Source organism: Drosophila mauritiana, chromosome 3L, assembly GCF_004382145.1.
Source record: "Drosophila mauritiana strain mau12 chromosome 3L, ASM438214v1, whole genome shotgun sequence".
NCBI lineage: Eukaryota > Metazoa > Arthropoda > Insecta > Diptera > Drosophilidae > Drosophila > Drosophila mauritiana.
In genome coordinates this window covers 4,564,279-4,592,240 of record NC_046669.1, presented here as the reverse complement: position 1 = coordinate 4,592,240, position 27,962 = coordinate 4,564,279, and the positions used below count along the sequence as shown (strand labels likewise).

At 41.4% G+C, this 27,962-nt stretch overlaps 3 protein-coding genes across 8 annotated transcripts in view; 2 read left to right on the top strand and 1 right to left on the bottom strand.

Annotated features, from left to right (window-relative positions):
• The window catches only part of LOC117139001 (contactin-associated protein-like 2), a 57,464-nt gene that overhangs the window by 896 nt on the left and 28,606 nt on the right, over nucleotides 1-27,962 (top strand). For all 6 annotated transcript variants that reach the window (XM_033301089.1, XM_033301088.1, XM_033301092.1 and 3 more), the window contains 9 exons: nucleotides 10,387-10,952; nucleotides 11,105-11,378; nucleotides 12,877-13,096; nucleotides 14,275-14,410; nucleotides 15,759-16,043; nucleotides 21,230-21,760; nucleotides 21,859-22,055; nucleotides 25,729-26,061; nucleotides 26,122-26,654. In XM_033301089.1, the coding sequence (XP_033156980.1) occupies nucleotides 10,430-10,952; nucleotides 11,105-11,378; nucleotides 12,877-13,096; nucleotides 14,275-14,410; nucleotides 15,759-16,043; nucleotides 21,230-21,760; nucleotides 21,859-22,055; nucleotides 25,729-26,061; nucleotides 26,122-26,654 (3,032 nt within the window). In that variant the 5' untranslated portion in view covers nucleotides 10,387-10,429. Of the gene's footprint in view, nucleotides 1-10,386; nucleotides 10,953-11,104; nucleotides 11,379-12,876; nucleotides 13,097-14,274; nucleotides 14,411-15,758; nucleotides 16,044-21,229; nucleotides 21,761-21,858; nucleotides 22,056-25,728; nucleotides 26,062-26,121; nucleotides 26,655-27,962 lie in introns of those variants that run through there.
• Nucleotides 8,130-8,558, bottom strand: LOC117139007. The gene has a single exon (XM_033301100.1). The coding sequence runs from the start codon at nucleotides 8,518-8,520 to the stop codon at nucleotides 8,254-8,256; it is 267 nt and encodes an 88-aa protein (XP_033156991.1). The 5' UTR covers nucleotides 8,521-8,558; the 3' UTR covers nucleotides 8,130-8,253.
• Nucleotides 18,753-20,291, top strand: LOC117139005. The gene has a single exon (XM_033301098.1). The coding sequence runs from the start codon at nucleotides 18,912-18,914 to the stop codon at nucleotides 20,067-20,069; it is 1,158 nt and encodes a 385-aa protein (XP_033156989.1). The 5' UTR covers nucleotides 18,753-18,911; the 3' UTR covers nucleotides 20,070-20,291.

Genomic DNA, 27,962 nt, shown 5'->3' with positions numbered 1-27,962 from the left:
AACTGCTATTTTCCCAATCGTCGATTTTGACACTTCGATTACCGCTGAGGGAAAATATCTGAATACCTGGTAATTGCTGGTTGTCAGGTGAAAAACTATCCACTGGGCTGGGGTTGTAATTTATTTGGCATTTATCATTTGAACCTCTGATAATCCCCACCGTACCTGTGGATATTTACCTCAGATAGCAGTGAGATAAAGATGCGCAAGGTTTTGCTCAAGTTCTATTTAATTATTTCTTGTTGACTTTTTCTTAGGGCAATTAAGAGATTCGTATGTTTGCTAGAAATGGTAATTACCAAAAGCTAAGGCACCAGAATAGTCAAAAGCAAATAGTGCAGCCTTTTTATATTTACCTACAGCTCATCGCTGAACAATTATCACTATTTGTTTCAGTGAAAAATATAAATAACACTACATGATAAATATAAAATTTTAGTAATTTATTTAATTAGTTTCAAACCGTTTGAAGTTCATATATATTTCGGCTATCGCTTTATGATAAAGATTTGTCGGGTTATGTGAACTAGAAATTCTAATTAGCTCAATGTTGTCTGCATATTCATTTGTCAACAAATGAGTGAAAATAAACAATGAGTCGTTAGCACGCTCCACTTGCCATTTGCATTTTTTCGATTTATTATTTGTTGAAATTATAATTGGAAATCAAGCGGCAGAGATCAAATTAAAATGCAATCTCCCTTCCGAACATAACTCAATAATGTAGTTAATGTTTGGTTAGAGCGATTAATGAGCGGACAATTGGTAGGGCAAACCGAAATGTGTCAACAAAAACTGAATGCGGTTAAACTTGTGACAATAAAAAAAAATAGCAAAAATATATAGTGACAAATTAAATATCACAAATAATTGACTTAAGTGAGGTAAGAAGGCCTAAAGCGCGCATTAGGCGACCAGCAGATACTCTATATGATAAAAGATTTAAAATAAACTGTAGCTCCGGGTGCATATAAAATAAAAACATGTGTTAAGAGATTACACTTTTCAATATATAAAATATATTGGTTGATAAAAATTTAAAATATATATATTTTTATATATTTTATTTTTGAGTCACAGTACACACCCTTCAGCATTCAATTGCATGCGACTTTGCTGATTAAATAAAGATAACAGATCGCTCCACTTTGAAATCAAATTAAGTGGAACTAATTCGTGTTTTTCTAAGTGACTATCTTGTCACAGCGATTGTGCCTCCCACTTTTCCCTCAGTGTTTTGCAAATTAAAATGACAAAGCTTCGGACAGACACAGTGGGCACACGTCTGATGACCCATTCGTGTATTCCGATTCCGATCTGCGAGTCTGTGTCAAGTCATTACCATAGCCTGTAACGGCCAGACTAAGCCGCACGTGATCTCAGTCCCCCAGATGGTGTTGTTACTTTCGTTGTCATTGTTATTGTAGCGAAACACACGCACACACAACTGCATTCATAACTGGTTTAATGAGCTCGAGCGACGTTGGTTTTTCGATCACATGACAACAAGATCGGTGGTGAATGGTGTTCGCCTGTGGCGGTTTTTATATGTTTTCGAGCATCAAATGCAATTAACTAATAATAATAAGCAAAATAACAAACGCCTCTAATGAATTCACAACAGTAAAAAGCCCATCTCGAAGCAGCCGGGGTCAAAGGTCAATCGCCAATTTTTATTTGACCGAGCCGCGCAATTCTCTCATGTCATCGTTTCTGGCAAAAGAGACGAGCATATGAGAGTTTGTTTAACAAGAGTGTAGTGAAAAAAATAATATAAAATAATAATATATATAATTAGGTATTTAATCAATAATGTATCTTATTTCTGGACACACTACTTAATAGTTGTTCAATGCCTTGCAAATACTCTGCTTACAAAAATATAAATTTTATTTATGAAAACATAAACTCTTAGAAATTTAGTGTTTCTCTCAGTGTGCGAATATATTTTCCCTCCCATTGATGGGCAGCAGATAAGGCGCAGCAGCAACAAAATAGAATTGTGTCTACTCATCTGGTTGGATCTTGGATCTTGGGACACAATCATTATCGTGGTTGCCCAGATGCGTACACACTCGTGCATGGCCACAATTTGTCTACGACGGAACGCGAGAGTTGCAATTTTCGAATTAAGACAATTGCCACACGAATTACGGAGCCAAGATGCCCCCATCTAGATTCGCGACCCACGGCATCTGATTCGCTTTCCCTCGCCGTGCAAAAAATCAATGCCAAAAGTAATGCAAATTCTGTGACAGACTCTTTTTTCCTGCCGCGTTGTAACCCGAAAATAAATTGAATTTTAAATGAGCGGCAAAAAACCGACGTAAAAGTCATCAAATATTTAGATAACACTGGGGACACAAAACCGAAGGCTAGACTTCAGATATGGAAGGACACCTAACTGCATGATGCTGCAGAAAAAATGTTCATTCCATAATAAACTAACAAAGAAGTAGAAATTATTGCAAAATGCATTACTGAGCGATACATTTGCTTAAGCTCAAGGGAGTGTAAAATGTATTAAATCCATATAACCTTAATTCATTTCTATCTAGTCAATGTACCCTGTACTCTGTACAGCAGGGTATTCAATAAAGGGTAACCCAACGAATTAGAGAAATCTTAGTCCCTGGCCTTTTGTCTTTGAGCTCGGCACAATCAGAACCCAAACACCCAACAGACACAGATACATCGACGCCGGCAATTTGGCCTCAGATGTGCGGCAGATCGGCGGTAATTTTCCAATTGACGCCTATTACGGTTAATCGTAGCAGTGACCCAAGTCCGGACCAAGCTTAAACTAATAATGTGCCCAGTTTAATGGCTAAGCCGCAGCAAATCGCCCGGTCAGTCCAAGGCACATCCCAATACCCGCTCTTAAGTCGGCACCCACTACATAACCACCACTAGACCGCACGACATCGTTGTCTCGGTCTCGAATGCTATATGTCAGCCACCCATTTTGCTAACCACTCCTCACCAATGTGTTTGTGCACCAGGAGAAAGTTGCAGCCCAGCTTTCCTTTTATTCATTGCTTGCATGCAGACAAATTTTATAATATTATTACGAGATAATACAACATTTTGTGGCATTAAACTATAGAAAAGGCTGTTTTAAAGGCATTGAATGAATTGAAACCAGTTGTAAATATTAAATATAATATGTTACAGACTATTTCTCTCGGTGCACATGTTCTATTGTTGTTCCCGCTGCTTAGCACGCTAACTAACTAGCAGCCGTCGTCGCTGCCGGCGTCGTTGCTTTAGCATTTCGTCGCTGGAATTAGTCGCACCGCGTAGTTCGAAGCAAGTGGATTAAATGGTGACGAAAGATACAGTCGCTCCGTCGCCGGCCGCCAAATGAAGTATTCATTATCCTGGACAAGCAATTAGCACGTCGCCAGTGAAACGGGTCACTTCGCAGTCAAAGGATGCGCATTGGCATTGCTCATCCGACGTGTTGGCCGGCAGAATCACGCTTAATCAAGAGACCCACTGGGAATGCGGAGCCTTAACCGGATCTCGGTGTCTGTGTCCTGTTTTCGGCTTTTCCGGTCCGGTGTCCCGTGTGTCCCGTGCGTTCGATTGTCTCTGATTTCACGCAAATGTAATCCTCGACCGCTTGATTTCGGTGCGTTTTTCGGTTTGTGTTTCGTGACTTGAGTAAAGGCAAAAGTTGATCCATCAGCCGCAGGATACGGGCAAACAAACAAACAAGCAAATGGAGCTGGGCGAGTTCACACGGGCTTGAGTTTGTGTGTGCGTCAGCACAAAAATAAAATAGTGAAAATATAAAGCACAATACCACGGCAGCGACACATCCTTGAATCCTTCGTTCATATATATGTATATGTATGTGTATATATAGTATAAGCATATATGGTGAGAGCGAAACGAGCGCTCAGTCACGCAAAACGCCAGCGCACTTTGACCTCATTTTGGGCAACGTTTTACGCTCGAGTGTGTGACCCTGCCACGCCCCCAACCATCCTGCCGCCCCCTTCGACATGTGTGTGCGCAAGTTCTCCTCTTTCGGGCATAATGATTTCAGCACAACACAGCACAGGAAGCAAATTAAATCAATAAGTTGGCGTATCATCGCTTAAACAGGATAAACTGCAGATTGCAATTTTAGTGCAGTGCTGGTTTTTTTTTTTGCACCCTCCATTGAAATGGTTTCCAAGTGTTCGTTTGTGTGATGCATGTAATTAAGCCATTTTTGGCCAGTTAATAAAAACGCACAAATGCGAACGCATTTAATTCAATAAATACGAGATGTACAAATGCGCACTGATATGGAAATTTTCAAAATTCCACTCGATTTTGAATGTATTAACAAATGTAAATTATATAGAATTTAATGTAACTGTGCTTTTCCCGTTAACACGGTCATTTTGGCTAATGAAAATAATAAACTCGTTTCCGGAAATGCATTTAAATAAATATTATTTATAAATACCCGCCTGAAAGTCCTGTAATGGCAAAACAAGTGCAAGTTAAATGTATGTAAATGATGCCAATTATATTCGCCTATGTAAAAAAGCCTTTGTTTTGTAAATCAATAAACGAAATTGAAGCCTATAATGTGTGTCGCCGCAAGATATTAACAATTATATACAAATTGCATTTAAATGTATTTAACGGATCAACATAAAATCGTGATGTAAAGAAAACTCAGCGATTACAGTTCAAGTTTATTGAATGCGGAAAAAAATCCGTGTGCAGTTCAACAATAAATATTTTATTAAACTATTACTTAATTAAATTCTGTGCAAATATTTAATCAACCCAAATACACGAGAAACTTTATAACACGTGCAAGAATTCCACAATATTTCAACAAAAAAATGAGTTAAATCAATGTTGTGAATTTAAAAGGAAATGTACACAATTTAAAAATGGAATAAATGCCATAAAAATGCCTGATAATTTAAAGCAATCTCTTAACAGACATATAATCAAAGTAAAATGTTTTATCATGAGTTATAGTTATCCGGTATAAAAAATAAGTTTTAAAACCAAACTAAGATAAACTTAATGCACGAAAGCACCAAAAGGTTAAAGGATTTCAAGTTGGCCAACAGCAATCAATAAAGTTGGCCATTGCTATGGGCCATTTATGACATGCCGGTGTGGTAAGGAGTAATTTATTGATACACATGAAGACTAAATAGATTATTATGTTGCACGGAACTCAGTCAATTAAGTTTCCATTGACGCGAGGCCCATTAAAAAGCGCTCAGTAATCAGGAGTTAACATAATTCTTCGGCTATGCCAGTGCAAACTAAGAAACAAACAGTCTGATTGCACCAAAAAGTGCAAGCAAATTAAATAATAATTATTTATACAATGGCCGAATAACAGGCAATTATAGTGCATATGGAGCAGGCCAGACGGAAATTCCCGGACAAAAAGGCAGAGTTGAACAATTCCAAAACTAAACTAAACTCAACGCGTCCAACGAGGCGTATGAATTTCGTTTGGTATTCTAAGCCATGTTACTGGGCATTAGGCGAATATGTGAGTTTGTGACATAAACTATTGCTAAATGCAAACATTTATAGTTTCGTTTAATGGCTCAATGTGTCGCTTCGTCGGACGACAGGCATTAAATCATTTTTAAAGTGCTTGCAAATAATTGAATTTGTTAGTGCGAAAATGCTCGCACAAATCTTGTCTGCAGTGATGGGTGACTATGAAGGACACCAGAAAAGTGTCTTTTGAGAAGAGAAACACAAATTTCTGAATATTGATTTTCTAAAAAGTGCATCAATTAGTCTGCATTGTAAATCAGAAAACTTAAACCACTAATCTCATTTGGGACAGTAATCTTAAATTGTATATGTCTCTGGGCAATTAATATTAATTGAAATGTGAAATTTAAATTTAAATATGCTGAGGCCAGTTAAGCTATGACCCTTCTAAACTAAATTGGTTAATTTATGCATATGCGAATTAGGAAAATTAAATTATTCAATTGATTTTGATATTGTTGACTCGGAAATATTATTAGCTTTTCAATTAGCTTTTTAAAATATATTAACATTTATTTTATTTTTCACAACTTTTTGAACTGAAGTTATACAAAAAACTATATTTAATCGATAGAGAATATTTGCTGTTTTCCTTTATTTTTAGTAAGAATGCAACGACTTTAAACCAACTTCAATTGCTTAAATTTTCCGTACAAATAACTTTAAAAGTGCAAATTTTTAAAGAGATTTGCCTCATAAAGATTTCTACTGTGAATATCTACTGTGAAGTTTACTCACATGAGGACGTCTAGTGAATCGAAACTGAACGGCTAAATGCCTGCAGCATTCGCTTCGTTTCTCGACCCTCCTCCGCTCTTCCGCCTCCTTTTCCGTGTCCTTTGTCTTGCGAGTTCCTTCCTTGGTCCTGGAACCGTTCAGAGTCCTCCCACGCAGTTGGTAGCGCTCATTCATGCATCCTGACTTCTATTGTGCAACACATACGCACACATGCACATATGCAAGCGATATACTTCGCACTTGGCGAGTGCGACCGTGACGCTAACAGCATCAAAGACTAGAACAACAATGACAAAGGCCATTGTTGCTGTCGTTGCCATTGTTGTCGTCACTTAATATACAAATTTCAGTAAATATTTTCCACACACATATGCACAAGGAGTGCAATTTCCGCGAGTTGCATTCGCCCTGTGCACGATTTTCATTTCCCATTTCCATTTTCTGTCTCGAGTTCCTTGGGCAACAATTCGTTCAATTTCATGCAATCAAGTTATTTTAATTCATTACCCTTACGCGGCCAACACTTGGAAGACATGCTAGCAACACCAACAAACACACACTCTCTCCAGCAGAGGAGTATCCCCCGGAAAACCCCCTTGAAACTACCCTCTTAACCCCCCTCGAGGCCCATCGATCCCCGCCATTGTCGCTGTAAGTGCATGTGCATTTTGCCTTGCGACACTTGACATTTACATACACACACGTGTAAGCACTGCAAAAAACAACTGATTGAGTTCTTTAAGTGGCAAAATTAGGGGTTGGCTATCGGTCAAAACAAACATAAGACATAGCTGAAATCATTTATAAAAAACTATAATTGAAAATATACCACCACAATTAAAATTTCATTTGAATTCAAATAAATGCACAGTAAGACTTTTTTCAAATTAGCTAGAGGATTTTGTTCAGTGCACGATTTGCATGTGTTGTAACTGCACATCCACACAGACATGCCAAGGAATATAGAGCCTCACGCACGACTATCAAAATGTCAGACATCTGTCATTTAATTTAATTTGACTTCACTTTGCTTTCATTTGCCCTCCCCTTTTTTCGCCCAGCCTTGTGCGCTTTCTTTTTCCAACGTCTCCTTCATTTTTCCGCCCCACATCGGAACGTATATAGGAATATATATACATATATATTTATGCAAAGCTATAAGGCGAAGGGGGCGTCGATGTTGGGAACAAAACGTGTAATTTAGCGGGTGGTGTTTGGTGGGGGTGGGAGGGGTTAAAGGGTATTTCCTCAGGCTGCTGTTATTACTTAGTTGTTGTACTAGTTGTTTTTGTTACCATTTTTTATTGTTGTTGTTGCTCTTGGTGTGCAACGTACGCGAGCTCAATTTAAATCGCTCTGCGTTTGCTGTGAAAACGGTAAAAAGCGAGGCGGAAATGGCAGAAGGGCGGGAAAAGTGCGAAAAGTTTCACGGAAAATGCATCGATCAATGAATACCCTTAATGGGGTTAGCAAAATATTGCAAGAGTTTAAATAAATGGCTGAGTGGTTGCTCGAAATAGTGAGTGATTGAATTAAGGAAATTCTACCGGGAGCTTATTGCTATCGGAGTGTTGATAAATGGCTAGCACTTTCAATAAAAATGGAACGGAATATATGTTATAAAATAAATACTGATTGAATCAACAATTCAATAAAAAGTTATATAAAATTGGAGGTAAATGCTTGCGTCTTTGAAAAACAATTAAATAAATTGTTAAGTATTTCTAGTTGCTCAACTTTTTTAATCCCAAATAGAGCTTATACTTTTCTAAAAATCCATGTTAACCGAACCTCCCCACTTGTATATCCCAAATTTTAAGAGGGCATCTCCAAAGACAACTTTGCTTGATTTGCATAGGAAATTTTATTTCTTTGAGCTAAAACTAACTTAACTACGGAAGAGCACACATCATTTGCGCTAAGCTAAAACTAATTAAAGTGGCAACCCCGAGGCAAGTCGAAATATCCTTTTTCGACTCAACCCCTCCTCTCCTGCTGCTTGGCAATGGCTTTCAGCTGCTTGCTGCGGTGCTTGAGTTTCTGCTGGAGCTGCCGTTTGAACTGGGTCTCCCTGCTGAGGATCTGCAGATCCTCGGGCGAGCAGCTGGCTAGGCGTTGCTTCTGCTCGGCTATCAGCTCCTTGGTCAACTTGATCTTGGTCTTGGAGACCTGGACGTAGAGCATTTGGCGACGCCGCAGCTCCTGGCGGTGCAAAAATAAAGCGTATGCGACTGATGCTTCCATGCTGACTGCTTACTGGCGAATGAGTGTCAGGTCGGGGTTTGTCGAGGTTTTTAAAGGACCTCCTCCCAAGGATCCTTCCGTATGGGCATGCCTGGTCTTGTTTATCTGGCGTTTTTTGCCTGTCCTGTGGGTTTTCTGATTTTTCGCTGCCAATCCTTTGGGGCGCTGTTTTACCTGCGAGCCGATTTACCGCACTCTCTAATCGCCTTCCCGCGCAGGTAACAGATGGCTTATCGGTCCAAGTTTTCTTTTCCTTCGTGCTCGTACACGCTGGTACGTTAATGCACTTTAGGCCAAAATCCTCCGCATATGGCCGGCAGGCAGTGGGTTTCCTTGCGGGTCTTTCAGCAAAGTTAGGTAAACTTTTACTATTCGCCAAGCCCCTCGAACAGAGAGGGATTTGCGGGGTGACACATGGACACATTCGGCAAACTTCTTGGTCATGCAGCTTCGCAGCCAAAATCCAATGCAATTTTTGGGCCATCCATCTAAAGGACAGTGCAGCTCGCCTGGACTCACCGAACGACAGGATGGCACGCACGTCCTGGAAAGCCCGGCATATGCATCAATAATTTTTGCCAGCATGCGACTGCACTGCGGAAAAAACCATACTTCGTATCAATGAATCTGTGAAATATATATAAATATTATAAAATCAGAACACGAAAAATGATTTTCGAAGTTTTAATGAACTTGGTCCTCATCTTTTGATTTTCTTCCTGCAACCTTACACCTTTTTTGCTTTGCCACTCTTTTTCTCCGTGTTGACCCGGCCTAAGACCCGTACCCGGAACCCAGAACACCCGATCCGTAAACGGACCCGTGTCTAATGCCACACCAACACTTTGAGGTTTATTAATTCGCTTGAACTCCGACCGGCTGTTCGACCCTGCACTCATTTTTCATGCTGCCCGGGCAACGAAAGTCACAATTAAAAATTGCTTATGAACGGAAATGGCAGACAAAAAAGGGAAAATAACTGCCTCCCGTTTAGGAGCAGAGCCAACTTTCAGTCTCAACCATAATCTGAGCCATGGGAAAGCTCTCAAACTTTTCCGGGAGGGTGTGCGAAAAACTTAATTTCCTATTTCCTTTGCAGTTTCCGCTCACTTCCATATAGCGTCCTTTATCCATCCATTTGCTGTAAACTGTGCGCATCATTATTTTGGAATTTTTGACACTTTTTTAGCTCGATGGTGCTAAGCTACTTGTAAATCAAGCCAAGCTCATGCGTCTTCCTCTAGCCAGTGTCTTTTATATATATTGGTGTATAAGTGTGTGTGGATGTGTCACATTTCCGGCGGAAGTGAAAGCAGAAAACTTGGTTCGTTTTCCTCTTCGCTAAATGGCATCAAGAAATGCAGCATCGTCGCCTCAGAGGAACAGAGACATTGACTGATGATGATGAGGACGATGATGTAAATGGGATTTTAGTGCCGCACATGACAATAGTAAACTTCTTTAGCAGCCGGAATCATAAGCTGTGATGTCTCTGTTCAGATCTGCTCGTTGCTCCTGTGACATGCAAGTAAATTGCCTTCCTAAATTTATTGCGCAATTACAAGGAAATCTAATGAACAAAGCAAAGGATGAGCCGGAAAGAAGATCCAAAATAGAATGAAGCCACTTAATTCTGGCTAAGAAAAAGGAGAATTCTGTGCATTGGGCGACTAAATATAAAATTATTTTGCCAAGAGCATCCTTTTTGATGTAAACTTTTTGAATACATAAAAGCTACCAGTGTGGCTAAGCTGCTCTTAAATAGTTTAATCTTAAAAGTAAATTCAAACATTCATCAGCTTAGTTCAACTTTAGGAAGTATTTTCAGTTCCTAGGTTAACCCTTTAAATCTATTCTGCTTTCCAGTTCGCAAGGAAAAATAGGCCATTGCCTATCCTCCGTCCACAAAATGGCATTCCCTTATATCTGGGCACTACTGCCCCTCATCTGCTCCGCTTCAGGTCTCAGCCTACCCAACATGACCTCAACGGATGCAGTGGTTGCCGGTGGAGGCATTTTGCCAATCCTGGTTGCAGGAAATCCCGGCAATCTGGGGATCAGCAATATGAGCCTGAGCGGCGGGGGAGGATTGGCCGGCAGCAGTCCCGGCGGACAATCGTTACCGGATACCGGAGGAGGCAACTCTGCGGGCGGCTCGCCGGCGGGTGGCAGCAGCGGTACCGGCGGCGGTGGCAGCAACAGCGGCATCAGTGGCAACAACTCGGCCATGATCCAAGGACAAAAGAGCAACCAGTACGAGAAGTGTGCGGGTCCTGGAGATCCGGGTCCCTGCAAGCAGTACATCTACAAGTGGCGCTACGAGCCAACCACCAACGAGTGCACCAACTTCATTTGGGGCGGTTGTGAAGGAAATCCGCAGAACCGTTTTGGCACCGAGGCGGAGTGCCTGTTCCACTGCATCGGCGGACCACGTAAGGACATCAAAGCTTTTACTATTTTGAATACAGCTCGATATCCTTACATTTTGAAACCCTTACTGCAATCATATAGTTATTTCCACCGATTAATTTTCGCAGTTCTCTTAAACCTTAAATAATCTCAATTTACGCCACACCCCTTGCAGACACTCTGCCTCCGTTCCTGCAATCCACCACCCGTGAGCCGAGCACCACGGAAAGCTCCATGCTTCTGGGTCTGCCGTACACCCAGAGTCCGGCTCAGTCGCCGGACGGAATGGGCGGGGCTGAGGGCGGTGATGGAACAACGCCCGTGCCCATCGAACAGCGCGGACCCGAGCTGACTTTCGCGGAGACGGGCCAAGGCAAAACTTTCATTTTCGCCAAGAACAACACGTTCATCCAAATGGACGGCGACATCATACAGACATTTCAATTAAGGTGAGTGCAGCTGGGGAAGCGGACCACCTGGCAGGTGGCAGCTTCAGGTTCTTTGCATGCCACTTCGCTGCAACGGTCGCGTCATTTGGCGTATTGTTGGCCTTTTGGCTGAAAAGCGCTTGATTCGCTTAACCCCAGAAAGCGCAAGGGATTATTTGTAAGAGCAATACAATTTCACTAGTTTTCTACAGAGTGGCATTATTGGATTTTCAAAAACTGCTCAAAGTAATCTGCCGTTTTTATTTTAATAATCACATTTCCAGAATCGAGAACCAACTCGCCCATTTTCGTAGCAGATTATTGATCCTGAAAATTGCTTTCCATTTTTGTGTTGTAAATGCTTGACTTCAAATAACTACATAAATTTCCAATCTGACATTTGAATGAGAATAATAGCAAAAATTTAATCTGACAACCAAAGTTATTAGGTCCAAAAAAATGCTTAAGTCGTTTATAAAATACGTCCACACTTATGGGGTTAATGGCGAGTGCAGAGCAGAGCAATTAGCCAAACTGACGTTGCTTTAACAGTTTGAAAATTTTCTCTCAACAATTTTCTTCGGGGACTGCAGTCTTATCGGCAGCTTACACAAAACAATCAAAGGGCAGGCAGAAACAAAAAAGCGACCGAAGGATCCAGGTCAAAAGTTAATTTTCTGCTCAAATGCCAGAACCTTTCGGCTCATGTTGTGACATTTAAATGGTTCCAAACGACTTCTGGCCGAGATCTTTGGGGTATTTAAATTTAAAATTCAATTTGGTTAGAAACATTTGACATTTGCATATTAAATTAAGAGAAAAGAAATATTATTTAAATGCCGACTTTGTGCACATGCTGCACAAACATGTAGACAGTCAGGCAAATAAAATTAAACATAACTTTGCCAAATAGAACTTTTACTTGTTATCCTTGTTGCCGCTGGCCAGTAGCTCCTACTGCGTACATACTTGGCCAACTTGGCAATTTGTGCTGTAGTTTTAATTGTAACTCATGTGGCTGCCGACAGCAGGAGCAGCACAAACAACAGCACCGGCAACAGTAGTCAAGAGCAAAGAACAAATAAATTTAAAACTCTGTCAGGCAAACACATACATAGAAGTCCGGCCAACCTGGCTATTTTCTGGCCATACTCTAGTGCGTCTTAGAAATATCAAATATCATAATTCAATAAGCCAAAAAGAGATGTTAGGAGCTGCTGCTAATCAATTTCGAAAAAGAAACTAGGTTGATTGAAATCATTTATACAGGTGTCTTAAACCGTGGACTTCGTACAGAATAGTTTATTTTTCCCAGCATATATTCATTTAATTCCTAAATCAAATGAAAATATCAAACAGCAAGCATTAGGTTTCCAAACAGCTTGTTATAAATACAATTCATATTTGGAATGCTCTTAAAAAAAACCAAATTCTGAAAAAGAGCTACATTTTGCAGCCCACATCTGCTGCAACTCAAATGCTAATTCACTAGCCGCTCTGCGTCTTTCTGTCTTTGCAGACTTTGCCGTGAGATTTCATTTCAATTCCGCACCCGACTGCCGCACGGCCTGCTCGTCTATCACAACGTTAAGAATCCGGATCGCATTATTTTGGACCCCTATGCACTCTATGTGATTGTGGAGAAGGGCCAGCTGAAGGTGGTCCATGTCTTTGGCAAGCATTCAACGAGTGTCACTGTGGGCGAGAGTCTAAATCGAGATGAATGGCACAGTGTGATGGTGAGTGTGTAGCATTGCATATACCCGAAATGGGAAACGGGGTCAAGTCTGGGCGAGAACACTCAAAAGAAACCCGGTCGAATGCTGTAATAGTGTAATCCAGCGGGGCTATCAGACTTCCGGTGGACATGGTTCCTCTGGAGGGCTCCTCAGCCCACCAGGGTAATGGGCCAGTCGGTTAACATCTGGCGTTTTGGCCAACATTAGCATGGCCATGCGTTCAGCAAGCAATTAGCAAGATTGCAATGCGGAATGTGTGCTGCCGGTGCATGTGTGCAAAACGCTTTATCAAACTTTTATAACAAAGCGAGCAAGTTGATTTATGTGCGTTCAACTTTGTTAACTCACCTCGGACACGGGGCTTGGTCCAGTGGTTGCATGTGGCTGTTGGGTTGTTGCATGATGCTGCTTCTACTGCTGCTGCAGCAACTGCTTTTCCACGCATGTAGCTAACCGCTATCCCTCAAGCATCGTCGGCATCATCATCATCAATAACAGGAACAGAAACTAGTGAAAAACCAGCGCCCAGTTTAGTTCATGTTTTCATATTTAAAACAAGCAGATTCCCTACTAATCACACCCCCATCACAAATGGTATAAAGTACACAAGGAGAAGTAGAAACTATTATCTGAACATTTTTTGAATTAAACTTCCGTGTAAACTTTTCCATAACATATGAGTGCTTACCTGCTAACTAACTAGTAGTAATCAACTTAGTTTGTTTCTGTATTAATAATTACTGTAGAATAAAGTTGCAAATTAGATGCACATTGGAAATTTCGTTGGATACTGCCATTCCGCCTTTTTTCTCAGTGCACTCACATACACAAATGCAAACACATGCAGCACTCATAAATAACACGCAAATTCCTAATGAATTTCAGCTGATCCCAGCTATGAGTTTGTGCGCGCAGCAGTTGCAATTCATTTTCGTAGATTTTTACCCATGCAGCAGCAGCGGCAGCGGCAGCGGCAGCAACAAATAGCAACAAAAGCGGTAGCAGCAACAATTTATCGCTGGCCGCTTGGCAAAAACTTGCAACTTCAACTCGGGGCCAAAACGCATAAATTCATAAATTTTTATCATTTGTCTGTGTGTGAATGCCACGCCCCCAATGGCTGGCTGGTTTATTGGTTTTACGCTCCTAACCGATCCCTCGCTGTCTGTTTTGCACAGGTGCGCATCGATGTCCATGGCGCAAGATTAATTGCACGCGTCGACAATAGTCAGGAGGAGGTCTATCTGAAAGGACTGAATCACGAGTACAACTACGGCGTCTCCACGAATCTGCCATCGGTGGTCCTGGTCGGAGGTGAGTGCCCAAATCAATTGTGTATGCCTTCCCGTTCCCAATCCCGCTCCATTGAAAATCCAGTCCAAAATCCACATCCAACCCATGCTACCGATGCCCCACAATCAATCATATTAAAGGCAACGCCTGAATGTATGCAATGATTTTCGTACGCGAAATTCGCACATAAACCATCGCATCAACGTGGAACATAGAAAGTTTAGTTTGGGCTTATATATATATATATATATAGAATAGCATACAAGAGAGCCGGCGAAAATCGAAAAATGTGCAAATTGAAAATCGAATTTGCAGTTTGGCGGTGACGACGCACACGCAATACACAGAAAACTCTTTAAATCAGATTTATTGAATTAAAAAACAGCAGAAAAACTTCAACAGATTAGCTGGATCTCAAATGAATGTGGCTTCTAGTTTCATACCATTGAATACTTTAAAACTATATGATATATTTAATCATCATAAATAGGTAATAAAATGTAATAATACTCACAGGAATAGGGCAAATTTTAAAATTTTCTTCGAGTGAATGAGTTCAAAAAGTCGAGTGACTGAACCTATAAACTCAACTTGCTCATTCCCCATTGAATTGTAAGTGTTCGTATGTATGACTTTGAAAGCTGCTTTGCTGCGTTTTTGGAAAATTTAATTATTTCACGTTGCGAAAACCAGAGGCCATGGAAAAGGGTTTTCCTAGCAGGTCGACAGAATGGGCCATTGATTGCACTCTGATGATGTTGGTCTAGTTTTTCACAGCCAGCTCCCGCTGAGCGGGCTATTGGATCGAATGAAGCTAGCACATATTTAGAATGTAAAAGTGCATAATTTTTTGTTTGTTAGCAGACATGATTTTGATGTGGTTGCGTTACAAAGAAAAGCCAGAAAATTTGAAAATGAAATGTAAAGCACGATATGATTTTTATTCAACTAAAAAAATGAATTAAAAATATAAGATCTGGCCATTTAAACTGAAAATTAAATAATAATAATATTTTTAAACAAAACTGTTCTGTATGAAACATCTTCCGCCTTCGTCAGCTTGTATTTATTTAGACCGCACTTTGCTGATCTGAAAACTGGGTCGAGACAACTTTTTTAATTAAGCAATATTTAAATCTGCGGCAGCAGCAGCGAACAAAAATCCCATCAAAACTTTCAACAGTAAACAACGAAATTATGTTATGGCCATCCGACATGGTCACTCCGCCCACCGAAAGCACCCGCACAGATATAGCCAAAATCCATTGCCAAATATCCAGTATGTTAATTAATATGTGGCATCCCAGCCAAGACCAAACAACTGACCAATGCTCCACATATCCCATCTCCCCGTTGCCCCATTTCGCAGGCCTTTCCTCGGAGGAGAAGCTGCACGGCGTGAAATACATTACTGAGTCCTTTGTGGGCTGCATCCGCAATGTGGTCCTGAGCTCCGGCAAGGCCGCCTCCGACCTGCTGCCCATCGCCCCCCTGGTGGCCACCAAGCACGAGAACGTCAACGAGGGATGCTCGGACATGTGCGAATCCCGGCACAACCTCTGCTTCGTGGGATCGCGCTGCATCAACCACTACGGAGGAATCTCCTGCGACTGCTTTGGCACCCACTACGAGGGCGAGCACTGCGACATTTACAGTGAGTACTTATCCCAGAAAATATATATTAGTAATAAATCTGTATTTTTCTAATACATAGAAAATAAATTTATGCCAAATCTATACATATACATTTTAATAACAGTCATTATTTTATGTTGGTTAGTTGTTGAAAATATGCTAATTAAACATCTCTCTAAACGTCTATAAAGCCAAATGATGTCCAAATATGTATTGCATTTCAAGTATCTAACTGCCACTTTCTGTTTTTTGCGAGTGTCATTCACATCCATCCAACTCTGTCTAAATCCCAATATATCTCTGTATCTGGACATGACCCTAGGGGCGCCATTTTGTTTTAATTATAAACTATGTTTGTTTGCCAGTGGTTAGCCACTGGCAGTGCCCTGCCCCCTTTTCGGTCGCTACAGTTTTAAGCACGCTAATGACCTGACCATAAATTATGCAAAATAGTGTTTGACTTTTTGACTGCCGGCCAGCTTGGACCACAGCAGTGCAAAATGTGCGCAAAATTAGTTTGTTAAGCCCGATATATATATGCCCCACACCCTTCAGCAACATCCGACATTTAGTTAATGACATAAAGCCAATTCCAGGCCCCCATAATCTCAATTAAGTCACGCGAGACCATTATATAGGCAATCCCATTAAAAATTGAGCAGCTCGTTTATGTTTTTTGACATAGCACAATTTTCCGGGACTTTCCAAGCACTAGCTTTGCATTCCAGCACGAAAATGGGAGTTGGTATTTTCGGCTCTCATGGGAAACGGATTTACCCTTACTTACTTTACACTTATTTTGAGAATATTTAATGTGTTGGTTGAATACTTAATAATACGATGGAATTGGGTTTTAGAATTTCAATTTTTAATCTTGTCATTTTAATTAACTATATTATATGTATTTTAAAATTGGTTGCTTTATAACATTCCACTTTGAAATACTTCCAAAGTCTTAATGCTCCTAAATCAAGCTAGCTAACTTATCTAAATCCAAGTTAGGGCATCTCAACATGCATTCTTCAGATTTAGCCACCCTTGCATTTCAAATGTTTGCTAAAAATTTGCATGCAAATGATGACCAACACATGGCAGCGATGGAAAAAGGAGAAATCCAAAATAAAATCCTGACTTCGCGGGTGGCAGTGGAATTAAGCGGAGTCCGGGGATATGTGCAAATTGCAAAATGAAAAACGCTAACGGTTGTCCGTTGCGTTGGCCATTTTGGAAAATTCGGCGTGCCCTCTATCTGGGCATTTCCCTCTCTCTATCTGTCTAAATGGCGTCTGTCAAGGACATCGAGCGACCGCCGTGACGTGCGAGTTTGTCAAGCATTTACAGCGTCTGCTGCTGCTGCTGCCGCTGCAACTGATCACAATTACGTAACGAGCGCCGGCAAGCAAATTACACAGATGTACCTCACACACACCCACCGCTCCACGCCCACCGCCCGCTGGTTTGCCGGTTGCATGTTGAACTGCTCCTGGAACGGAAACAGTGTCAGGCCATTAAAACCTCGCACATATCGCACAGTACAGCTGTAATGCAGTGAGAAAAAAGTTAATAATTTATGGAAATTAATACATTTCTTAAGTAAGATGCCAGACTTCAGCAACTTATGATTGGTTGCACTTTTCTTTCATTTTACAAAATTTTAAAACAATGCCCTACTGAAGTGATATCTTCAAAGCGCCAGCCGCAATCTTTTCCCTCAGTGCACAAAAATGGTGAAAATTCAAATTCGTACAGGGTATAAGGGAAACGAGACACAATCAAACGCAGACGCTTTTGTAATGCAATAACTAAAATGACAACTGCCAGTACAAGGACGAGCCTGTTCATGTGGATTTCACCCTGAACCCAGGCCAGAACCGGAAAAGCCCCTGCTCTTCCCAAGCCCACTCATTCCGATTTTTGCAATTTTCCATGCTAAAAGTGTCAACGAAATGCGCTCAGTTGGGGAAATCATTAGCCCCCGAAGAACCAGGCATCAACATTTCTGAAAGAGACTACAAGATTTTTCGCCTTCTTCCGGCATAAACGAATTGAAATGCCAGCAAACAGGACAGATTGAGGGTGGGCCATGGCAGCATGTCCTGCAATGTCCTGTGATATGATGACTCCGAGCTTAGTTCAACTCTCCACTTTGGTCGACAGTTGTCAGCCCAACTGGCATTCATCATGCAGCCGGCAGAGTTGCATTCTTCTGGCCCATTTCGAGCTAAAATTGCTGGGAAAGCACTTATTAGAAAATAGTTTTAAATTGGATGAGTTGCGAAACAGCAGCTTGGCTGCACTTCCAGTAATTCAATTTCAATTGAAATTATTTTTAAAAATTGAATAAAACACGCAGTACAAGTTTTCTTTTTTAGATAGACATGCTTAAATTAAATTTGTGAACATCCATTTATTTTTAAACGTGTTAATTTTGTGGCTGGTTCCCCTCTACGGCACACAAAATACAAAACAGTGGATTGTGGTCTCATTTGTCCAAAAAATAATGTCACGCCTTTAATTAGTGCCATGGCTTTAATAAATAATTCGTTTGTGTATCGCATTATCAAAAATCAATACATCAGTATTATTCAAACAAATTCAGGGATTTGATTTTGGTTGTTATTTTCGCAGCAGACTTGAAATAAGAGATTATGTTCAGCCAAATTAAATAGATTCAACTGAAATATCCCGACAGCTAAATTTGTCCCAACTAAGCCAGCTGTTCGTTAATAAGTCACACTCGATAAACCCAAGCAATTTGGTGTCCGTGTTTTAGTTAGCTTAACCCAAACACAAACACATCGCCACAAATTGCTAAGTCCACAAATTTGCAAGTTAATCTTGAGCGGAAAGTGTCAATACGGTGTACAGTAAGCCCCATTGAAGCAGAATGAATAACCGTGGAGTTGGCTTCTCGGAGTTTTTCGTAAAAACCCCAACCAGTCGCTCCATTCAATTGCGTGCCAAAAAAGTGGCCAAGGAACTGGTGATGCACAATAAGGATGTGCGGGCGAAGGTATTGAATGACAAAGTGTTTACCTATGCGCGATTCCGAAAGATAATGAAATCTGCTGGCAATGTGACGGATCTGAATCCGATCACCTATAAAAGCATGATTGAAATACGACAATCGCAGATCGATCACAGACGCCTCAAGAGCATCAAATCTGCTGGGGATTCGCTTGGATATCATGCTCGCCTTCTCAATCGCAGCCAGTTAGCTGGCGAATTTACCCAAAAGCAGGAGATTTTCCGACAGAACATGGAACTCCTTGGACGGATTAACAAGACCAATCGACTAAAGGGAGGTGTGGATAGCTTCAATCGCCATTTTCCCGCCCTTCAGTCGAATCGGAACAAGATCCGTGAGCTGGCAGACCGCTTGAGTCAGGAGAACAGGCAGCTCGGGTGTCGCCTCTCGCAAGTGAAGTCCAAGGTGGATTCACACAATCCTTGGGTGCCACCCGTCAAGCCCCTCGAGCAAAAGGCCTCCGATGAGACGGTCAGTACTTTCTTGCCATATATGCCTTCGCCCCGCTTGGGCAAACGCAGTGCCCAAATCCTGCTGCGACCCATTATATATTTCGATATGGCGGTGCGGGAGAATAACCAGTTCCTGGGCAGATTACTCCTGCAACTCTACACAGAACTGAGTCCGGAAGTGGTGCTGGAGTTTGTGCGAATGGCCACCCACAACGATGTAGGATGCCATCGGTTTGTGCGAATATTCACCAATCTCTGGATGGAGGCCGAACTGGTACCGGATAACTATGATTCCCTGCGCAATCACCACAATGTAAAGTACTCCTTTCTGGATCCCAGCAAGATTACCGGGGTGCTATCATACCCATGGGACTATCGCCGTCACTTTCCCCAAGGACTTCTCAGCTATACCATCAGCTTTAAGCAATCGGTGATTCCGTGGCAGCGGGTCATCTTTGGACGGGTGTGCGGCGGCCTGAGGGTGCTCCAAAATTGCCACGAATTCGGCACCAAAAATGGCAAGACCAAGAAAACCGTGATTGTCACGCGGTGTGGTCTGCTCTAATGGGAGCCCACATATCGTCCGCCTCATTATGCACCTGCATTAACATAAGTCCAACAAACGGATTGCAGGCAAACTGACTAAATTGTAGCACATCTTTGTGGCCCAATGCAGCAGAATGTTGTTTTCTCCCACAAAATGCAAATAAAATTATGAAGTACACTGGGTTTTGCATGGGTGTTCCGTGGCACTGAAAACAAAATTTCATATTATTTCGGCTTAAGAGAAATAATAATTATAAGCTTTAATGTATAAGGTAGGTTCGCAGCCATTTTGTATAAATGTAATTCCACACTTTGATAATTTAGTTTCGAGATCTTTTCTCAGTGTAGTGGTTGTGGGCCTGCATAGGTTGTGATGCGTTATCGGCTGTGTGCGGCCCACGTGTGTCGTGTCAGATAAGCGGCCAAAACGCGGCTGCTGTCACGGCACCACCACAGCACCCAGTCCACCCATCGTGGCCAACCACCACCACCCACTGCACCACCAGCGGCCACAAAAAAATGCATGAAAATGGCGCGTTACACGATTTGCACATTTGGTCCACGGACAGGACAAGTGGCCAGGATCTGGATCGAGAGTGGGAAAAACAGGAACATCCGGCGAATGCCTAAAGCGCCCATAGAGCAAACAATATAATCTGCGTGTTTCTCTGCATTCCATTTTTTTTGTTTCTGTGTGCAGCGGGCAGATAATGTACAAGTGGCAAGGGAGTAAAAAAAGAAAACAATCTTTAAAGTTTAAAGTACTTTGGCGGATAATTCGCATTTCGAAATATACATTTATACAAAATGTCCAAATACAACACCTAATTTTATAGCATCGAAAAAGTTAGCAGATGCTTAAAGCGAATGCTTTTTTCTAGCTATTGTTATGAGTATCCGGTAAACATTTTCAGTTTCAATTGTGGATGATGAAAAAAATAGATTATTAGCTTGCTTAATATAATATTAATGCAATAATATAAAACATTGTTATTCTTTTCTTTGTTGAGGACCATCCTTGACAATTCACGTAATTGGTATGTTTGTAGCACGTTTAAATCACAAAAAGCTATTTATATCATTAATAACCAGTAAACTACCAAAAAGTGTAATGCAAATACTTCAACATTATTAAGAGATACAATTTTATTATTTATTCTGTTTATACCATTTTTTTAGCGGCCACCATAATCACATTGCGAGGAGCTAGCTATGTATCCTACAGGATATATGACTGGAAGGATCGGGTGCATTCCTCCACCAGGCGTATTAGTCTGATGTTCCGCACGAATTTCGACGATTCAGCACTATTCTACGCCAGTGGCGAATCACTGAAACATCAGTATATAGCGGCTTCCATTAAAAACCAGTCGGTTCACGTGGAAATGGACTTTGGTGACAATGTGATGAGCACCGTGCTCACCGACGACCTGACCCGCGGATATTGGCACAATCTGACGATACTACACGAACAGCGAACGGTTAGCATTATCCTGGATCAGCAGCAAAAGGTCCTGGAACTGCCAGCCACGGCCAGTGGGAACATGCTCTTCGATCCGGAGATATATTTCGGCGGAGGACCGGAACTGCACAAGAAGAAGGGTCTGGCCTCACATAACAATTTCGTGGGCAGCCTGAAGTATGTCTACTACAACGACATCTCCATTCTGTACGAACTGCAGCGGGGTAATCCCAAGGTGCACTATCACGGTGAGTGCTGAGCAATTTAATATCGAGTGCTGCGATTTGCTTACGACATATTTGGCATACTCTTACGAACCGATGTACAATCTCCTTTTCTGGGTCAGGCGTGCTGGAGGCGGAGTTTGTCGAGAACGAAGTGAATGTCATACCAATCACCTATCCCTTTGCGACATCACACATTTGGTGGCCCATAAATCACGCCGAGGAATTTAATATTAAATTCGATTTCCGCAGCAGTCGGCCGGGCGCGGTGCTGGCCTACAGTGACGTAACGACCAGTGCCGGAAATGGCTTCTGGGAGGTAAGTGTGAGCATTCAAGCAATCACCCAAGCATTGTGCACCGAGAGAAAAGGGTAAAACTGATTTATCTAAAGATTTAAGAAGAGAAAGAAATTTAAAACTTTATCAAGGAGCTTATACACAGTTTTCTTCATATTTATAAATATCCTAAGTATTTCTTGGGTTCGTGTGTGATTTTTTCAGTGCTCTTGTTGCACACAGATACGTTCATTCCTTGAGCTTTTGAGCCACACACACACTCATTACACACAGCCACAGGCACGCACACACAGACAACAGCTGGACGCTTCCTCTGAGAGACGTGCTGCTTAAGACGACTTAGCAGAGCGAAAGAGCCGTCGACTGAGAGAATGAAATGCAAATCAAATGTGCATGTGGTTGTGCCCACTGCCTGCGTGTGTGTGCTTCTGAAACTTGCATTGCGATGGCTTGCGGGCCAGCCCAAGATACCCACATACATACGCATTTGGCAGGATTCGCAGGCATGCCTTCAGAAGTGTGCGTGTGTGTGTGCAGTGTAGCATACATTGTGGGCCTGTGGAAAATGTACCCAAAAATACGGACTGCCATTGGGGAAATGCGGAAAATGCAATTAAATTTAAGCGGTGCTGAGTGAAACTCGACTCCAGCTAATGCAATGAAAAGTCAAATGAGCTTAGTGTTTTGTAATTGTTTGGCATTATTCATTCGTCGGTAGCCCGAAGCGATTGTGCGCTGCTGCAGGGGTGGAGTTCTTTAAATATACTTTAACTGCTCAGGAAAATATCTCATCTACATAATACATGCATATATACATGCGGGCAAATTTTAAGAAGCTTGCAACTAAGATTTTCGAGTCGTACTTAAATTTACCTCGAATTTATACTTAAATTATATAAATACAAATAAAAGCAGTAAATATATTCAGTCGAGAAATTCAAATAAATGTAAGAGAACAAGCAGAAACTCGTAACAACGATATTAACCAGAATTTCCCAGCAAATGTTTCATTTATCTTTTCTGTAACATTTAGTGGCCGGCAATTTATTTGAAATAACAATTTTTATAGATTTATGTCAGGACCGTCGTACAACAATTGAAAGCAAGTTAAATGCTTCCATGAAATACCAATTTATAACCAGACAAGCAGACAAGAGATACTGGGCCAAACAGATTGAGGTCCGGCATAAAAGTGCGTTGTAATCGATCACAAAAACAATTCAACAGTTTAATTCCAGTGGTGGGGTAACATTGCTGCCCCACAAGCACCACTTAATCCCACACGCTGGCCTGCCTTTGAGTGGATGTTCATATGGATGTCAGAGGCATTTATCTGCATTTAAGCAAACAAACAAATAAACCTTGTCTTGGCCTGTCCAAGAACGTTTATTTGGTTACTTGTCATTTGGGCAATGTTCGTAGAACGTACTAAAGAGAATATGCATGTGTTCCGGCCGTATTTATTTGCATTTTATTGTTGATTTTGTTCCTTTTGATTGCAAGTCGCCATCCCCCTTACCCTCCGCCCTTCAAAATAAACCCAAAATGTCACTGCAGAGACTCTGACTTATTGGCATTGCAATAAAATTGATGTTGTTGTAATGCCAATGAATATTTATGCCGCAAGCCATTCAATTTTGCATCGACTGACTCTACGGCTTATTTGCCATTTGACGATTTATGCGCACCCAAATTAATACTAAATTGATTGTGTCAGGTTTTATAAAATGGCTCTGTTTATATTTTTTATTCGCGAATTATTCGAATGCTGCCTGTCAATTTGCTGCTGCAGACAATTCGAGTAGAAATAATAGCTCTACGAATTAAAATCGTTTTTTGAATAATTAATAAACGTTCTTTAAAATCCGTTCTTGGTGTCTACGAGTATGCCACAATGTGTATTTGTACTTTTACTTACCTTAATCCTTATTAATTTGTGTGTATTTATAATAGATTTTAATAAGTTTTGGCTGTAATTCGATGTTTTGGCCCATTTAAAGCTATTATGCTGCCCGCAGCTTTATAGTTTCGCAATATGCTATCTACATTTGTCCAGCTCCAAAAACGCATCAGTTACGAGCTTTATTTATTTACTATTTACCCCGGCGTAGGCCACAAAATTGCCACCTGCGTGTTGCGTATGGAGCTCAACAAACTAATAAATTGCCAACAGTATTTTCGACCCCTCTGTCACTCATTCGAGTGGCGAAAAAACCAAAACCCAAACAGAATCCTTCCGTACAGGAGAGCCCAAAAACAAGCGGATGCTACATGGAATGTCATGTTGCAGGCTGCATGGACGGTTCGCTTTTGGGGGGTGTGACATAAAAACTATGCGCCCGCATAAATCGCGAATCACAAATCAAAAATCGAATTTATTGACAGCGCGCAAATGGGCGAAATTGGCAAACAAAACAACAAAATAAAATAAATAATAAATAATAAAATAAAAATCATTTGAAATATTGTCACAGAGTGCGACGAATGTGTGTTTGCCTTTAAACATAACGCTCTGACAAAAATCTAATGAAATATGCAATAAAATTTGAATGTTTGCCATTTTGCATAAGCGGCGCAGAAGCGCAATTCACAATGAGCATAGATAAATACGGACTATACACACACACTCACCAGCTTTATTTGTGGGAACATGTACAAATTGCAACTGTGCTGAGCTGCGTTGCATCATCAGTGCCACCAACAAGTTCATGAAATTTCAATAAATATTTTTTTCTCATTTCGTAAAATAATAGACTGCAGTTGGCAAACGGGGCAGCAATATTTATATGCACATATATGGCTATCAAATTAGTTGGATTATGGCAAACCGTTTGGCAGATAGATAAATAGCTTATGGCAAGGTTATCTGCCCAATTTGTTTGTCTATAAAATTTGTACATTTTTTGCGCTAATCTGGCTGACCTTTAAATACCATTGGCTTTTGGTTTATCTGCATTCGGATAGTTACTGGACTGCAGGGATAACTATGTGCAGTTTTCTCATAGGTGCTCTCATTCGGAACTAGTTCCCAAAATCAGCATCCCAGCCAAGCTCACGTTCATTCGCTGGCAATAGTAATTATTGCTGCATACGACACCAAGAAAAGCGCAATTTGGTTACAGAGGGTCAAGCGAATGATAAAGAGTCGTGGGTAAATACCATTCTGAATGCGCTACAAAATCCCCATTCCATTGCTGCAAATTAATGGGCTGCAATTTCAACAACTACCCCCCCATGGAAACTGTGCGATTGATTCGGCAAATGGCAAACTCAACGTGGCCACGTGGCGTATGCGTAATATGATTTAAGCGAAGCTAATGCACAAAGGCATTTAAATTGAAATGTGTGTGCAAAACCGGGTATTTCAATGTGGTTCTGCAGTCCAGCATTTCAGGCATTTTCGCAATTTTGATTTATTTCCACGTACACACATTCAAATCTCCTAATGCTAACAGAATTTTGTATTTTTCTCTCCCTCTTTACATGCGCCGATGTCGATGACAAAAACTAATATTTGGCAACACGCTAATGCGCGGCTTCGCGTTTTGTTCGTCTCTACGTGCAACTTCCGTCGGCGGCAACAATGGCTCCACTCTGCTACAAAAAAAAAAAAAACTAACTAAAACGCCGCCATTGGAACTCCACCGGAAATGCGCGACAAACGGAAATTGCAAAATCGCCGCCCATCCATTAGATACGTCTGACGTCGGACAAACTAAGTTTCGATCTGGTACCCGATGTCAACAACAATGTAACCCACTCGACCACCATTAAAATCAATAGGGCCACCTCCTGGCACAGCGTGGAGCTGGACTATAAGCTGGGCGAGATTCGGTTCACGGTGGACTATCGGCACACTCTCAGCCAGATGTACGGCTTAACCTTTAACATCGGGGACAAACTGATCATTGGCAGCAGCTTAAAGTCGGCAGCCATGGGCTTGGTGGGCTGTATACGGGACATAGAAATCAATGGACATTTGATCGAGCCGCGACATGTGGTCAAAACTGAACGAGTTGTGGGAGAGGTACTAAAGATTTTTAAAATATATATTACCATGTTTTACAATTAACTATTATTCTAAAAGGTCGCCCTGGACAACTGCAACTACATAGATCCGTGCAAAAGACCCAATACCTGTGAGCATGGTGGCAAATGCTTTGTAAAGGACGATCGAGTCACCTGTGATTGCAAACACACGGGTTACATAGGCAAAAATTGTCACTTTACCAAGTACAGAAAGACCTGTGAGGAGCTGGCACTCTTGGGTTTCACCAAATCGGATGTCTATCTCATCGATATCGATGGCAATGGTGTTTTTCCACCTGCCCATGTTAAGTGCGACTTTCAGAGCCTTGAGAATGCCACCAAAACGATTGTGGAGCACAATCTGCCCAGCCAAGTGGATGTGCGATCCGCCAGGGAATCGGACTTCAGCTTCAACATCAGATATAGGGAATTTTCACCCCACATGCTGCAGGAACTTATCTCACATTCACTGTACTGCACTCAGTACATCAAGTACGACTGCTACCGGGCTCAGTTGGAACTGCACTCGGCCACCTGGTTCACATCCTCGGCCAAGAATCTAACCGTCGACTTCCTGGGCAATGTCAAGAGGTAAGAGCTGGTAACACACCCAGACCTGGAGCTGGGTATTTGTGATTTACGTGCTGGGCCACGTCACCGCAAACAAGACAAAATTGGATGCCGGCACAGGTCCCTTGGCACTGTGGATAATAGACTGGGAAAATATAAACAAATTTACATTTTTGCTGTTAAATATTTTCAAAACATATTGAAAGTTGTTCATGGTATGGCTTTGAAATCTTAATTATTATAGATAGATTAAAATTAGTGGATGATTTTTTGATTTTACTGCATTTCTTAGGCACCGAAGAGGGGATTTTTGTCCTTTTTCCGTTTAAGAGATTGTCAAGTTGTGTATGTTCTAAAATTCCTTATTCCACATCCCACTACTCGGAACTAAGACTACGCACAAGCTTGTGGATAATTTGGTCCACCGCTCGCCACACAATTAATGTTGCAGTCTATTTGCTTAACTTGTTGTTGCACCAAGGATTATCACCGTATACCAACCCATGCCACCCAGCTCCTCCGATTCCCCGTGCAATTATGTGTGCGTTCTGCTCCAGTGGACAATATAGTACGTGCGGTAATCCAGCAATATAAATCCAAAATTTCGGGGGGAGGGATAAATGCTTGCCCTTTGTGTCGGCGTTTCAATGGTAAACGAAACTTAAATTAATTGCTCGCACATGCATAATATAAATGCCAGGCAGGAACCTTCGCCTAATGCTAACTGACATACTTACTTACCCATCACGCACAGATGCTGTATTCTATTTTCCAGGGAAAACTGGCTGCAACTTCACTTCACTTTCCAAAGGCATCGATATGTGTAGTGCTATACAATCGCCAGTTTTGTGTGTGTGTGGTTTCACTTCGGTGCCATATGTCCTGTTTAATTTGTCATGGACTTCGGCCCACTGAACTGACCAAGATCTAGTGTTTGCTTAGCTCTTGAAATTTGCCTTCTTTTAGACCCTCATCGACCTTTGGGCCAAAGTTATATCTGCATGCATTGGAGCATACAATTTTATGGTGCCGAAAGCTTTGGCAGCATAACCGGCTAACAAATGCTGTTTATCCAAGGTAAACTGGTAACGAAACCCTTAAAAAAGCCAAACGAACCGAGGGGAATAGCCGGCATATGGGCATAAAATGCGGAAAATTGCAAAAGTGCAAAACAAAGGGCCAGAGTTTGGTATTTATGTCAGGCAAATATGTTTCCGCCCCAGCGCTAATAAGGTTTATGACTAAGTCCTGGCATATCTCTTCCCGGTCCTTCTGTTCCATCCACATTTTTTGTGTGCTCAGCCACCATATTGTCGAACAACTCTTTCG

Coding starts and splice junctions, on each gene's coding strand:
- LOC117139007 (XM_033301100.1), bottom strand. CDS start 8,520: ATGGAAGCATCAGTCGCATACGCTTTATTTTTGCACCGCCAGGAGCTG.
- LOC117139005 (XM_033301098.1), top strand. CDS start 18,912: ATGAATAACCGTGGAGTTGGCTTCTCGGAGTTTTTCGTAAAAACCCCA.